The sequence below is a fragment of the Dermochelys coriacea genome, chromosome 1 (assembly GCF_009764565.3).
Source record: "Dermochelys coriacea isolate rDerCor1 chromosome 1, rDerCor1.pri.v4, whole genome shotgun sequence".
NCBI classification, from domain to species: domain Eukaryota; kingdom Metazoa; phylum Chordata; order Testudines; family Dermochelyidae; genus Dermochelys; species Dermochelys coriacea.
The window spans coordinates 62,174,339-62,187,729 of record NC_050068.2 but is presented as its reverse complement, the minus strand read 5'-3'; the positions used below and the strand labels follow the sequence as shown (position 1 = coordinate 62,187,729).

The following is a 13,391-nucleotide window of genomic DNA, read 5'->3' as shown; positions in this document are numbered from 1 at the left end:
TGCCTGTACTGCCTGTTGATCTTTTTTTGGGAGGGGAGGAGGCAGCTGGGGTTTCATAGATTCATAGATACTAAGGTCAGAAGGGACCATTCTGATCATCTAGTCCGACCTCCTGCACAGCGCAGGCCACAGAATCTCACTCACCCACTCCTACGAAAAACCTCACCTATGTCTGAGCTATTGAAGTCCTTAAATCATGGTTTAAAGACTTCAAGGAGCAGAGAAGCATCCCTCAAGTCACTCATGCCCCATGCTACAGAGGAAGGCGAAAAACCTCCAGGGCCTCTCCAATCTGCCCTGGAGGAAAATTCCTTCCCGACCCCAAATATGGCAATCAGTTAAACCCTGAGCTTATGGGCAAGATTCACCAGCCAGATACTACAGAAAATTCTTTCCTGGGTAACTCAGATCCCATCCATCTAATATCCCATCTCAGGGGATTAAGCCTATTTACCCTGAATATTTAAAGATCAATTACTTACCAAAATCACATTATCCCATCATACCATCTCCTCCATAAACTTATCAAGTAGAATCTTAAAGCCAGATAGATCTTTTGCCCCCACTGCTTCCCTTGGAAGGCTATTCCAAAACTTCACTCCTCTGATGGTTAAAAACCTTCGTCTGATTTCAAGTCTCAACTTCCTGGTGGCCAGTTTATACCCATTTGTTCTTGTGTCCACATTGGTGCTGAGCTGAAATAATTCCTCTCCCTCTCCTGTATTTATTCCTCTGATATATTTATAGAGAGCAATCACATCTCCCCTCAACCTTCTTTTAGTTAGGCTAAACAAGCCAAGCTCCTTAAGTCTCCTTTCATAAGACAAGTTTTCCATTCCTCGGATCATCCTAGTAGCCCTTCTCTGTACCTGCTCGGATGCATCCGATGAAGTGAGCTGTAGCTCACGAAAGCTTATGCTCTAATATATTTGTTAGTCTCTAAGGTGCCACAAGTACCCCTTTTCTTTTGACCTCAATTAGGTAGCTTTCCTTGCTGATCCCTCCCATCTTCCACTCCCTGTATGCTTTCTGCTTCTTCTTAATCACCTCTCTAAGATGCTTGCTCATCCAGCTTGGTCTACAACTCCTTCCTATGAATTTTTCCCCCTTTCTTGGGATACAGGCTTCCAATAGCTTCTGCAGCTTTGATTTAAAGTAATCCCAGGCCTCCTCTACCTTTAGATCCATAAGTTCTTCAGTCCAATCCACTTCCCTAACTAATTTCCTTAATTTTTGAAAGTCAGCCCTTTTGAAATCAAAAACTCTAGTTGCAGATTTATTTTTGTTAATCCTTCCATTTAGTTTGAACTGAATTAGCTCATGATCACTTGAGCCAAGATTGTCCCCTACAACCATTTTTTCTATGAGGTCCTAGCTACTCACCAAAATTAAATCTAAAATGGCATCCCCTCTAGTCGGTTCAGCAACTACTTGATGAAGGAATCCATCAGCTATCGCATCTAGGAAAATCTGAGCCCTATTATTATTACTAGCACTGGTCCTCCAGTCTATATCTGGGAAGTTAGTCTCCCATGATCACGCAGTTTCCATTAGTATTTACTTTATTAAAAACATTAAAAAGGGCTCTATCCATATCCAAATTAGATCCCGGAGGTCTATAGCACACCCCAAGCACTATCGTAGGAGAGGCTTTACTAGTTATCTTCCCCAATGTAATTTTTGCCCAGACGGACTCTGTCTTATCCATTGCATCGTTTCTTATTTCTTTACATTCTACCTCATCATTGATATACAATGCTACTCCACCACCTTTACCTTTGTTTCTGTCTTTCCTAAACAGCACATACCCTTCAATACCTGTAGTCCAGTCATGACTACTATTCCACCATGTTTCTGTTTTCCCTAGAATATCTGGTTTCACTTCCTGCACCAGTAGCTCTAGTTCCTCCATTTTATTACCTAGGCTCCTCGCATTGGTGTACAAACATCTTAATTTTTGCTGTTTGACCTCGCTCACATTTTGTACCCTATTAGGCACAGTCATTCTACAGCCAGTATAACCTATTAGACTAGTATACACACCGCCCTTGCTCCTTATATACATTCTCCTACCCACGGCTGTATCCTTTCTTACTTCATCGTCTTTCCTCTCAATGCTAAAATCTGGCATGGAGATTACCTGGACATCTCCCAACCATCTCCCCCAAATTCCTAGTTTAAAGCTCTCTTTATCAGTTGTGCCAGCCTCCATCCTAGAAGTCTATTTCCTTCCCTACTCAGATGAAGTCCATCCCGAGAGAACTGTCCTCTGTCTGTGAATGCCTCCCAGTGGCCATACATCCCAAAGCCCTCCTTATAGCACCACTGCCTAAGCCATCTGTTGACAGTCATAATCTTGTCACACCTTTGTTGCCCTTCTCTAGGAACAGGAAGGATCCCACTAAAGATCACTTGAGCCTCAATTTCCTTAAGCGTCTTCCCCAGCCTAGCATAGTCTCCCTTTAATACTTTCCAGTGAGAATCTAGCCGTATCATTTGTTCCCACATGAAGGATAATTAGGGGATTCTTTCCCGCTCCCTTTAGGATCCTTTTCAACCTCAGGTCTACATCCCTTATCTTAGCACCCGGAAGACAGCACACCCTTCTATTCTCTGGATCAGCTCTAGTTACAGGCCTGTCTATTCTTCTCAGTAAAGAGTCCCCGATCACATAGACCTGCCTTTTCCTGGTGACGGTGCTATTCTCCAGTCTCTCCCCTGTTCCCTCTGGCTGCAAGTTCTTTCCATTCCTATTTTCCCTTATAATCCTCTTCAATCCATCCTGTATCCTCCTGGGGCTCATATTTGGTGTAGTCTCCCTTGACTCTTCCTTTGCCTATAGGACTAGCCTCTCTTCTCTTCTTCCTTACCGTTCCACCTTCAACAAGTACCTGCTGAGCCCCTTCTTCATTTTCCAACTCTGCAAACCTGTTCCTAAGCTCTATTTCTCCTTCACTAGCCCGTCTTTTCCTCTGCCTGGTTCTTTGAGTCACATGCTTCCACTGACCACTTTCCTCATCCAGTCTCTCCTCAAAATTCCCCAGCCCTGGTTCCATCTGTGAGTCTGAGCTTTTCCCTTCAGATACCTCATGTCTTTGCTCCATCATCTGCTCAAACCCCTTCCTAAACTCAACGAGAATTTCCACCTGCATCTCCAAACCTCGGAACTTTTCCTCCATCAGCTCTATCAGATGGCATTTCATGCAGAAAAAACTCTTACCGGGTCCCCCCTCCAGGATCATGTACATACCACAGCTTCCACATCCAGTCATCCTCAATGTATTTTCCACTACAGGAGTCACTCCCACAGCTGCCTCCGTATCTGTCATCGCCTTCCCACCTAAATCCTGTTAATCTGGGAAACACAAGCCACACCAAAAAGACCAGCCCCCCCAGCAAAAGCAAACCCCAAACAAGCACCACAATACAAACTCCTCTTACAAACTCCCACTCAAACTCCCCTATTTACAGCTCTGTTTGCTAGCTCCTGTGCCGCTGCAGCTGTCTCCACCAGTGTTGCTCCTTCCGTCTCAAACTTCTCCTCTCCCTACTGAGAAGATCTAATTGACAAGTCAGACTCTAATTCACTGGGCTAATCTTTCCATTAGAAACAGGAAGGTTCTAAGACTTCATGGTCTGTTAGACGTGCAGAGAAGTTTCAACATTGATTTCAGTGGGAGCAGGATCAAGCCCTTAGTGCACTTACTCACCATAAGTTCAGAATTAATTGATTTTCCACTGCCAAAATGTAATTCTCTGAGACTCTTTGTGAGACTATAGATAGATGTCATCTGAGGAAACACATACCATTTGGACTGGTCCACTTCTTTCATCTTCCCCTGAGAAGAACAAATCAAAAACAGAATAACCCAGAAAATGAAAACATTCTAAAGTGATCTCTTCCTTAGTGGAAAGAGAAAGGCTTCGTTGTTATCTATGCTCAGACTCCAGGCCTCTCCCAAACACCACTGTGCAGCTCAGAGAACCTCAAGCAGCCTGTGGGGGGGGAAAAAAATTAAGGCTGCTGTGACTCTTGTATTTTCTCCATAAATCTTAGAAACTTCTTAAAAATATTCCCTTTAAAAAATGCCAAAACAAGGGATAACTAAGATTTCGAATCCCATTATACTACAGTAACATCTTATAAGAGAAGATTTCTCACTAGAAAAAAATGTTAACATACATAAACTCTAATGGCAGGAAGGAAGGAAGTATTTTACTATACCTATAATTAAATTCTACCTTCCAAGATATCTCAAAAAAAAAAAATCTTCAGAACTAGAGATCAAAGGCCCTTTCAACAACTGTGTAAATCTTTGCTATCCAGCAGATCCACAGGTCCAACCCCTACAGATAACATCTGCAAGAGCACCACTCTGGACTATTTTGGCCACAGACAAATGGACTCTTGAAATCAAATCCAGGATACCATGTATTCTGTAACTCTGCAGAATTTGACACCGAATCCAACCTTTCGATGCAGAACTGTGCCCTCAAATCTATGCTTTCATTTCAATAGAAAAAATAATGAACTTCAAGTCCTCTTAATTATGAAAATTAAATTTGAAATTTTGAAAATGTAATGGCAGTTTAAACTGATGCCATGTGTCTGCTTGAGTCTGCTCCCAACCCTAAACTATATCTCTGAGAAGTGTGAACGGTCCCATTGATCTTGGTGGGGGTGTTTACTTTGAAACCTCATGATGGCAAATTAAAATTTCAACATGATGGCTCTTTTTAGCAGAAATATCCAGCTATTGTGCTTATCCCATATCACAAATGGCCACCAACCCCTTTCCTGGTGCCAAAAGTCTCAGCTGATATTTCCAGCTTCCTCCATTACAACTTCTATGCAGTGCTACATTTCAGTATAAAACTTTATGGCATACTGAAGACTGAAAATGTGGAAGGAGTATAAAATACATTATTAGTGGATATTACATTCATTTTCAAAGGGGAGCAATTGTACTGATTTTGGTGGTCATTTTCAAAATAACCTGAATGTGGAATTCGGTATGGATTTTTTTGGTTTCAGCAAAACAAAGATACCTTCTTGCACACCTCTTTTTTCCATATTTGCAAAAGGGGATAACGATTCTTACCTTTCTTTTTTTAGAGCAATTGATTAAGTGGGCTGTCAAAGGACTAGTTACTATTTCTGACCCCAATATACCTACTTTTCCCCCTGCTCATTCCAGAGAGACAGTGAGTCACTGTCAGAGCTGGGATTAGAATTTGGGAATTCCTAGCTCAGGGGTCAGCAATCTGTGGCATGCGTGCCAAAGGCAGAACGCGAGCCAATTTTTACTGGCACTTTGACGCCAGCCAGGGTCCCAGCCGCTGGCCCCAATCAGCCCACTCCTGCCTGGGTGAACAGAACCCCAGGCCGGCAGTGGGCTGAGTGGGGCCGGCAGCTACGACCCTGGCTGGCAGGAGCTGGTGGACGGAACCCCAGACCGGCAGTGGGCTGATCAGCTCAGCCCGCTGCCGGTCTGGGGTTCTGGCTGCTGCCAGCCACTGTCCCGGCCATTGGCCCCCACTCAGCCCGCTGCCGGCCTGGGGTTCTATTCACCTTGTTGCTATGTGGGGATCCAACCGCCCAGCCCCCTCCCAGCTGGAGTCCTGGCTGCCGGCCCCGCTCAGCCTGCTGCCAGTCTGGGGTTCCCTCAGCGGCCCCTATAAATGTAAATTTTATCACTGGCACACGAAACCTTGAATTAATGAAGACTTGGCATGCCACTTCTCAAAGGTTGCTGACCCCATCCTTGTTCCTAATTCGTTGCTTAGTCTGTTAAAGGGACATTGAAATCTTGGAAAGGTCTTCATGGAAGAATCCTGGTTACTCCACCCATTCTATTTCTACCTCGTAACCAGAGAAGAGCTGTGCATCACATGAAAAAATTTGAGGAACGGCATCCTTGGGCTTCCTGACACTATAAGTTACTCTTGTTTTCTCTGATGCTGTTTTTTATCCAAGTTTTCTCCAGGCCACTGGCCTTTTTAAAATTCTTGCCTCCATTGTTATGAGACATCATAGGCCAGTAATAAAAGCATACAACTATGAGCTTATAGCAGAATTGGGAAACGCACAAAATATTAATATTTCTACATTTGGCACTGTGCTGATTACCAGTTGTGCTTCTGGATTGATAGAGGTAGAAGGCCACAAGACTAGGGAATTTCTTACTGTACATTTGGAGTCTCTGGGTTTGTACATCCATTAGTTTGGGAGACTCTCCCTTGTGCTTTAAATCTCCATTTATATTTCTGGAGTGCAATGAGTGATGGCAGAAATGGATAGGTGGGCTCACACCAAAGTTTTAGCTGTTTGTCATTCTTGTAGTTAGGACCAACCCAAATGCAGTCTCCAGAATGGTGAAATGCAGACGCAGGGAAATTAAATGGAGTAAGAAATCCCCCATTTGTTTACTTTCAGTATAAGGCAGCCATTTAACATTCTTTTTCTGGTTTGTTCATAAATAGCAATTGGATCCTCCCCATGAAGAGCTGCTGTCTGATGCATTGCACAGTGTGGAGATTGAATTGAGAAAACTTGCTGAGATTCCATGGCTTTATTATGTTTTCCAGCCAAATGATGATGAGGTAGGTCAGGTGATTACTCCTAAGAGAACATTATTTTACTTCACTAGACAAGAGTAAATTAGAATTCCCCATCATCATGTGAGGCAATTTTAAAGTTTAGTGGTTGTTTTCCTCTTTTTCCATGCAGGATCCCCTTCTGGATTATTCTAAGAGAAACAACAGAAGTACAGTATTTCGCATAGTGCCAAAATTTAAAAAGGAAAAAGTCCAAAAGCATAAGAGCAGCCCTCAGCCTGGTATGTGTTTTGGCATTGCAAGAAAGATCATGACTTTTGGAAGAAAACATGATTTCATATCTTTCATAACAGCTAAAATAATGTGCGACACCTAGAGGATAAAATCCTAGCTCCATTGAAGTCAGGAGGAGTTTTGCTGATTGATGACTTCAATGGGAGGAGGATTTCATGCAGTACATTTAGCAGATGTGTGTCAATAGGATCCCCAAACAACTAGGTGAATAGAAGAAATAGTTTAAAAAATACTTCGGTAGCTACTGTTTTGCCATCTACTTTTGGGATAGAAGGTTCCATGCGTCTGTTTGGGTGGTTTTATTTAACTAACTCCATGCCAACACAAGTCGTACATAAACCAGTTCTGTTTCTGTATAAAGCAGTGATTCCGATTTTTCAGGGTAGTCTGAGAGGCTGCACAATGGCTTTCATTAACACTTGTTTAATTGAACCAGTTATCCCTTAAAGTCCCAAATAAGTTTTCGCTGCAGTTAATTATGTACATCAAACAAAATCCTGCTCTCTTAATTAGTTAGTAGAAGTTGAACAAACTCCACTCTCCTCTCTCCCCACTGTTTTCTGTGAACATGCTACCTTGATATTATGCCCTGAAAATAACTGGTGTCACAATAAACCTAAAACTGCTCCCACGCCTTGATCTTTCACAGCAGGCAGTGTGCTACACTGCCCTCAAATGCAAAACAAGCTCTCTACAGTTGTTAATCTGAATTTAGCTTTTCAGTTCTCTAATATGTTAAAATATAAAACATATTAGAGTACTTCAGTCTGAAGCTAATCAGCATTGAATGAAAGATAAACAAAGGTGCAAAAGAATAATAGTCGGTAACATAAATCTACTTTCTTTGAATAAACTTGGCCTATTAAGACTAATGTGGGCAACTAACCTTAGAGAACAATGTTGACAGAAAGCTTTTTAATGGCCTGTGCAACTGGTATGGTTAATAGAATATCTGTTGCATTAATTAAGAACACTAGAAAAACTTCTAAAGTTGGGCTTGCATGCTGTGATCTCTATAGGAGTACAGTATATATGTTGATTTTACATTTTAATTAGTATTTGAAGTGTGTTTTATTTCTGGCTGCACTGAACCAATAAAGTGTCATTAGTATACAGTGGAACAAACTTGGACCTTGCACAACTGATCCTAAGATGATTAAAAGTGAATTTGTTGAAGTATATGAGGTTTGATGGCTTTATTGAGGAAACTGGAGTAAAGCTGAAAGCTCGGCTGCAAAGCAAAGAACCCCATCTTTGTTTAGATACCTTCTCATATTTATTGCTAACCTCTAACCTGCATGTAAAAAGAAACTCAATTTTTGTGGAAATGACGCCTTTAACCTTTCCCTTTGCTAGCACGGCAGTTCTACTCTGTTTTCCACACTCTTTGGCCTAACCTTTGCTTGTAATCATTTGAGCATGTAGAAATTAAGGGGGTTTTGCTCTTAACTTTGGTAGTTCAAAAATGGGGCACAGATGAAGTTGCTGCTTGGCTGGATCTGCTCAGTTTGGGAGAGTACAAAGAAATCTTCATCAGCCATGACATCCGAGGCTCTGAGCTTTTACACCTGGAAAGGCGAGATCTTAAGGTATTTCCTTTGTGCTACTTTTCTGCTCTTTAGAATTTTCTTTGACAAAAACAAAACAAAACCTTTCTACTGTCCTTGCTTCTGTTATGTGCTTGTAGCTTGGCTTATACTGTGCAAATATGCAGTAAATTACTACACGCTGTCCTGTGGCCTGAATTTCTTATATGTTGTCCTGTATTTTCAAGCCATGGATATTAGCAATATTGGAGATATCTTTTTTCATGCTTCATATAGAATTATAGTATGTTTCATCAGGCTCAATGAAAGCACTCCCATTGTCTTACCTACATCAATATATTACATTGTTAACTTTAAAAAAAAACAAAACTTAGTTTTAACTAGATTTAGTAAAGAGGATCAGTGTGGAAGGTGAATTGTTCATAATCAATTTATTAGGCTAGTGATAATTATTTTAAATGTATCTAGTGCAAGGTCAGCAGGTAAAAGTTCATTTAAAATTATGAATACATTACTTCAGTAGTCAGTGTGTGGAAGATGAACAGTTTGATGATAGTCTTCAGCATTGGCCATTTGCAGGCTTATGAGTTTGTCTGTCAGGTGTCCAAATATATCCTTCAGAACAGCTTTTTGTTTTGTTTTTGGTCAGTTTTTAATTTTGTGAAAAAAATCAAGCCTTCTGTCTTTCTGAGATCACTTATTTAAAAAATGAAAAATCATTCCTCCCTGTTCAGTTCAAATAAATAAGAACCATGTTTTGGGAGAAGAAATGTTAGTGCAGGAGTGGGCAAACTATGGTCTGCGGGCCGGATCCAGCCGCTCAGGGCTTTGGATCCGGCCCGCAGGATTGCCCCCTGTGGTGCTGCAGGCCCTGCGCTGCTCTCAGAAGCGGCCAACACCACGTCCCTGTGGGGATGGGGCAGAGGGCTCTGTGCGTTGCCCTTGCCTTCAGGCACCGCCCCACCCCAGCTCCCATTGGTAGGAACGGGGAACCGCGGCCAATGGGAACTTCGGGGGAGGTACCTGGAGGCGTGGCAAGGGCAGCACGCAGAGCCCTGTGCCCCCTGCCCCCGCTTTCCCAGGGGCCGTACAGGGAGGTGGTGCCGGCCGCTTCCCGGAGCAGTACGGCGTGGGGCCAGGGCAGGCAAGCAGGGAGCCTACCCTGGCCCCGGTGTGCACCGCTGCCACCCCGGAGCCTGAACCCCTCCTGCACCCTGCCCCCCAACTCCCTGCCTGAATCTTGCACGCTAACTCCCTGCCCTGAGCCCCCTGCCGCACCTCGCACCCCTCATGAACCCCAACCCCTTGCTGCAGTCCTCACCCCTCCTCTGCCCATAGTCCGTTCCTGCACACCGCACCACCTCCCATACCCCACACTCCCTCCTGCACCCCAACCCTCTGCCCCAGCCCTGTATACAATTTCCCCACCCAGATGTGGCCCTTGGCCCAAAAAGTTTGTCCACCCCTGTGTTAGTGTGTTGAAAAATATTAGCCTGGCAGATGATAGTTACTTTGCGCTTTGAAATGATGTTGTTTGAGATTGCTGGTCTTTTTCTGGATTTACTTAAGTGTATCCATTATATGTAATAGAGACAGTATCTTTGGGGAATTCATTAAATTACTTTTTCCTGAAACAGAAATCATGACCTTTTGATAATGTGTTTGAGAAATCTGCATGCAACAAATTGCAACTTCTCATACTGCATAAAACAAGAGGTTTCAATTTATACAATATCCTAATGTTTATATCTAAAACACAAGTCATTGTGTCCAGCCACATCTGAATACTGCTGCATGTCTAGGCTATTTTTCCATGTGGACGTCTGTAAGGATGCTCCATTAAATTGTTTTAAAAATTGCTCCCATAGCCTGTAATACTTCCTGATAAGACAGTGCTGACATTGTATATCTGCCATAGGAGGAATGTTGTTGGCATAGGTAGTTGTGTTCTTGTAATGTACCTAGTCTTGTATGATACATGTCACTGGTCCTTCTGTTGTATCCTGCATCGGTGAGACCCTGGAGCCTCTTTGTCACCGCATTAAATGCTTCCATTGAGGCCTCACAGAGTCCAAACCTGCAAGAACCAAGAAACAGAAAATTATCCAAATAATACATCACAGACAACATTACAGTCTCTGGTGTAATTGCCCATTGTCCAGCTATACTGAAAGAAGGAAACTTTATATGGATTTAATGAGGCTGCAGCTTTATTATTAGCTGTCTGGGACTATCTGGCAGATAAAAGTATACAGTGCAGGCAACTCCATGTTCATTCAAATAACTATGTGGAGCTTCTATCAAACCCACTTCATTTTTCATTCTGGTCCCCCAGCCAATCCCTGACTTAGATATTAGCATCCACCCCCCCTCCTTGTAAGGGAGGGTTAACGTGGACTATAAGAAAGGGGGGTTGGCTCTCTGCCCTACCAATCATAGAAGCCCCGAACCTGCCTCACCCCCCGTTCTCTTCCTTTAACTAGCACCTCCTTTTAAAGTCCTTTACCAGCCCATTTATCTGGTCACTGGATGCCTTCTCTATGGAGTATCTGAATCTGAATACCCTGTAAAGTATTTTCCATCCTGATTTTAAAGAGGTGATTCTTTTACCTTTTCTTTAATTAAAATTATTCTTTCAAGAACCTGATTGATTTTTCATTGTTCATAAGATCCAAGGGTTTGGGTCTGTGTTCACCTGTACAGTTGGTGAAAATTATTATCAAGCTTTCCCCAGGAAAGGGGGTGTAAGGCTTGGGGGGATATTTTGGGGGAAGACGTCTCCAAGTGGTCTCTTTCCCTGTTCGTTGTTTAAAACGCTTGGTGGTGGCAGCATACTGTTCAAGACCAAGGCAAAGTTTGTACCTTGGGGAAGTTTTTAACCTAAGCTGGTAAGAATAAGCTTAGGAGGTCTTTCATGCAGGTCACCACATCTATACCCTAGAGTTCAGAGTGGGGAAGGAACCATGATAGGAAGGAAGGAGGGTAGGTGCTGCCTTGCCTGCTGCATGGAGAAAAGGCTTCTAATGCCTGAATCTGCCCCTTTTAAAGCCTTCCACACTTACCCTATGTCTACACTATGAAATTAGGTCGAATTTATCGAAGTCGGTTTTGTAGAAAGCGTTTTTATACAGTCAAGTGCGTGTGTCCCCATACAAATGCTCTAAGAGCATGTAGTCGGCGGACTGTGTCCACAGTACCGAGGCAACCGTCGACTTCCGGAGCTTTGCACTGTGGGTAGCTATCCCACAGTTCCCACAGTCTCCAATGCCCATTTGAATTCTGGGTAGAAATCCGAGTGCCTGATGGGGCTAAAACATGGTCGCGGGTGGTTCTGGATACATATAGTCAGGCCCCCATTCCCTCCCTACCTCTGTAAAAGCAAGGGCAGACAATTGTTTTGTGCATTTTTTCTTGAGTTACCTGTGCAGACGCCATACCAGGGCAACCATGGAGTCCACTCAGCTAACCATCACTGTATGTCTCCTGGGTGCTGGTGGATGTGGTTCTGCATTGCTACATAGCAGCAGTTTATTGCCTTTTGGCGGCATACAGTGCAGTATGACTGGTAGCCGTCATCGACGTAGTCCTGGGTGCTCTTTTAATCGGGCGCCTGGGAAAACATGGGAGTGACTCAGCCAGGTCATTTCCCTTGTTTCGTCTCATGGCGATTGAGTCGTACCGGCAGTGCACTGTCTTTTAATCTGCAGCCAACAGAAGATGATGGCCAGCAGTCATACTACACCGTCTTCTGCCAAGCACCCAGGAGGTGACGATGGTTAGCGGTTGTACTGCACAGTCTGCTGCCAGCAAGATGTATAAATATAGATGAAGTGGCTCAAAATAAGAAATAGACCAGATTTGTTTTGTATTCATTTTCTCCTCCCTCCCTCCCTCTGTGAAATCAACAGCTTGCTAAACCCAGTTTTGAGTTCTGTCCTTGAGGTTTTGAGTTCTATCCTTGAGGCGGCCATTCAGTTTCTCGCAAAGCCACCCCCTTTGTTGATTTTAATTCCCTGTAAGCCATGTCGTCAGTCACCCCTCCCTCCGTCAGGGCAACAGCAGACAATCGTTCCGCGCCTTTTTTCTGTGCAGACGCCATACCACGGCAAGCATGGAGCCCGCTCAGATCACTTTGGCAATTAGGAGAACATTAAACACCACATGCATTATCCAGCAGTATATGCAGCACCAGAACCTGGCAAAGCAAAACTGGGCAAGTAGGCGACGTCAGCGCGGTTACGAGAGTGATGAGGACATGGACACAGACTTCTCTCAAAGCACGTGCCCTGGTAAGGTGGGCATCATGGTGCTAATGGGGCAGGCTCATGTGGTGGAACGCTGATTCTGGGCCCGGGAAACAAGCACAGACTGGTGGGACCGCATAGTGTTGCAGGTCTGGGACGATTCCCAGTGGCTGCGAAACTTTCACATACGTAATGGCACTTACATGAAACTTTGTAACTTGCTTTCCCCTGCCCTGAGGCGCAAGAATACCAGGATAAGAGCAGCCCTCACAGTTGAGAAGCGAGTGGCAATAGCCCTGTGGAAGTTTGCAATGCCAGACAGTTACCGGTCAGTCAGGAATCAATTTAACTAAACTTCCTGGTGGCCAGTTTATACCCATTTGTTCTTGTGTCCACATTGGTGCTGAGCTGAAATAATTCCTCTCCCTCTCCTGTATTTATTCCTCTGATATATTTAGAGAGCAATCATATCTCCCCTCAACCTTCTTTTAGTTAGGCTAAACAAGCCAAGCTCCTTAAGTCTCCTTTCATAAGACAAGTTTTCCATTCCTCGGATCATCCTAGTAGGCCTTCTCTCTACCTGCTCCAGTTTGAATTCATCCTTTTTAAACATGGGAGACCAGAACTGCACACAGTATTCTAGGTGAGGTCTCACCAGTGCCTTGTATAATAGTACTAAAACCTCCTTATCCCTACTGGAAATGCCTCTCCTGATGCATCCCAAAACCGCATTAGCTTTTTTCACAGC

General features: G+C 43.7%; 1 protein-coding gene across 1 annotated transcript in view; it reads left to right on the top strand.

The window, feature by feature from the left end:
• DGKH (diacylglycerol kinase eta) overlaps positions 1-13,391 on the top strand; it is a 263,958-nt gene that overhangs the window by 238,775 nt on the left and 11,792 nt on the right. Inside the window, 3 exon segments of the mRNA XM_038385138.2 lie at positions 6,484-6,603; positions 6,731-6,839; positions 8,311-8,441. Of these exon segments, the coding sequence (XP_038241066.2) occupies positions 6,484-6,603; positions 6,731-6,839; positions 8,311-8,441 (360 nt within the window).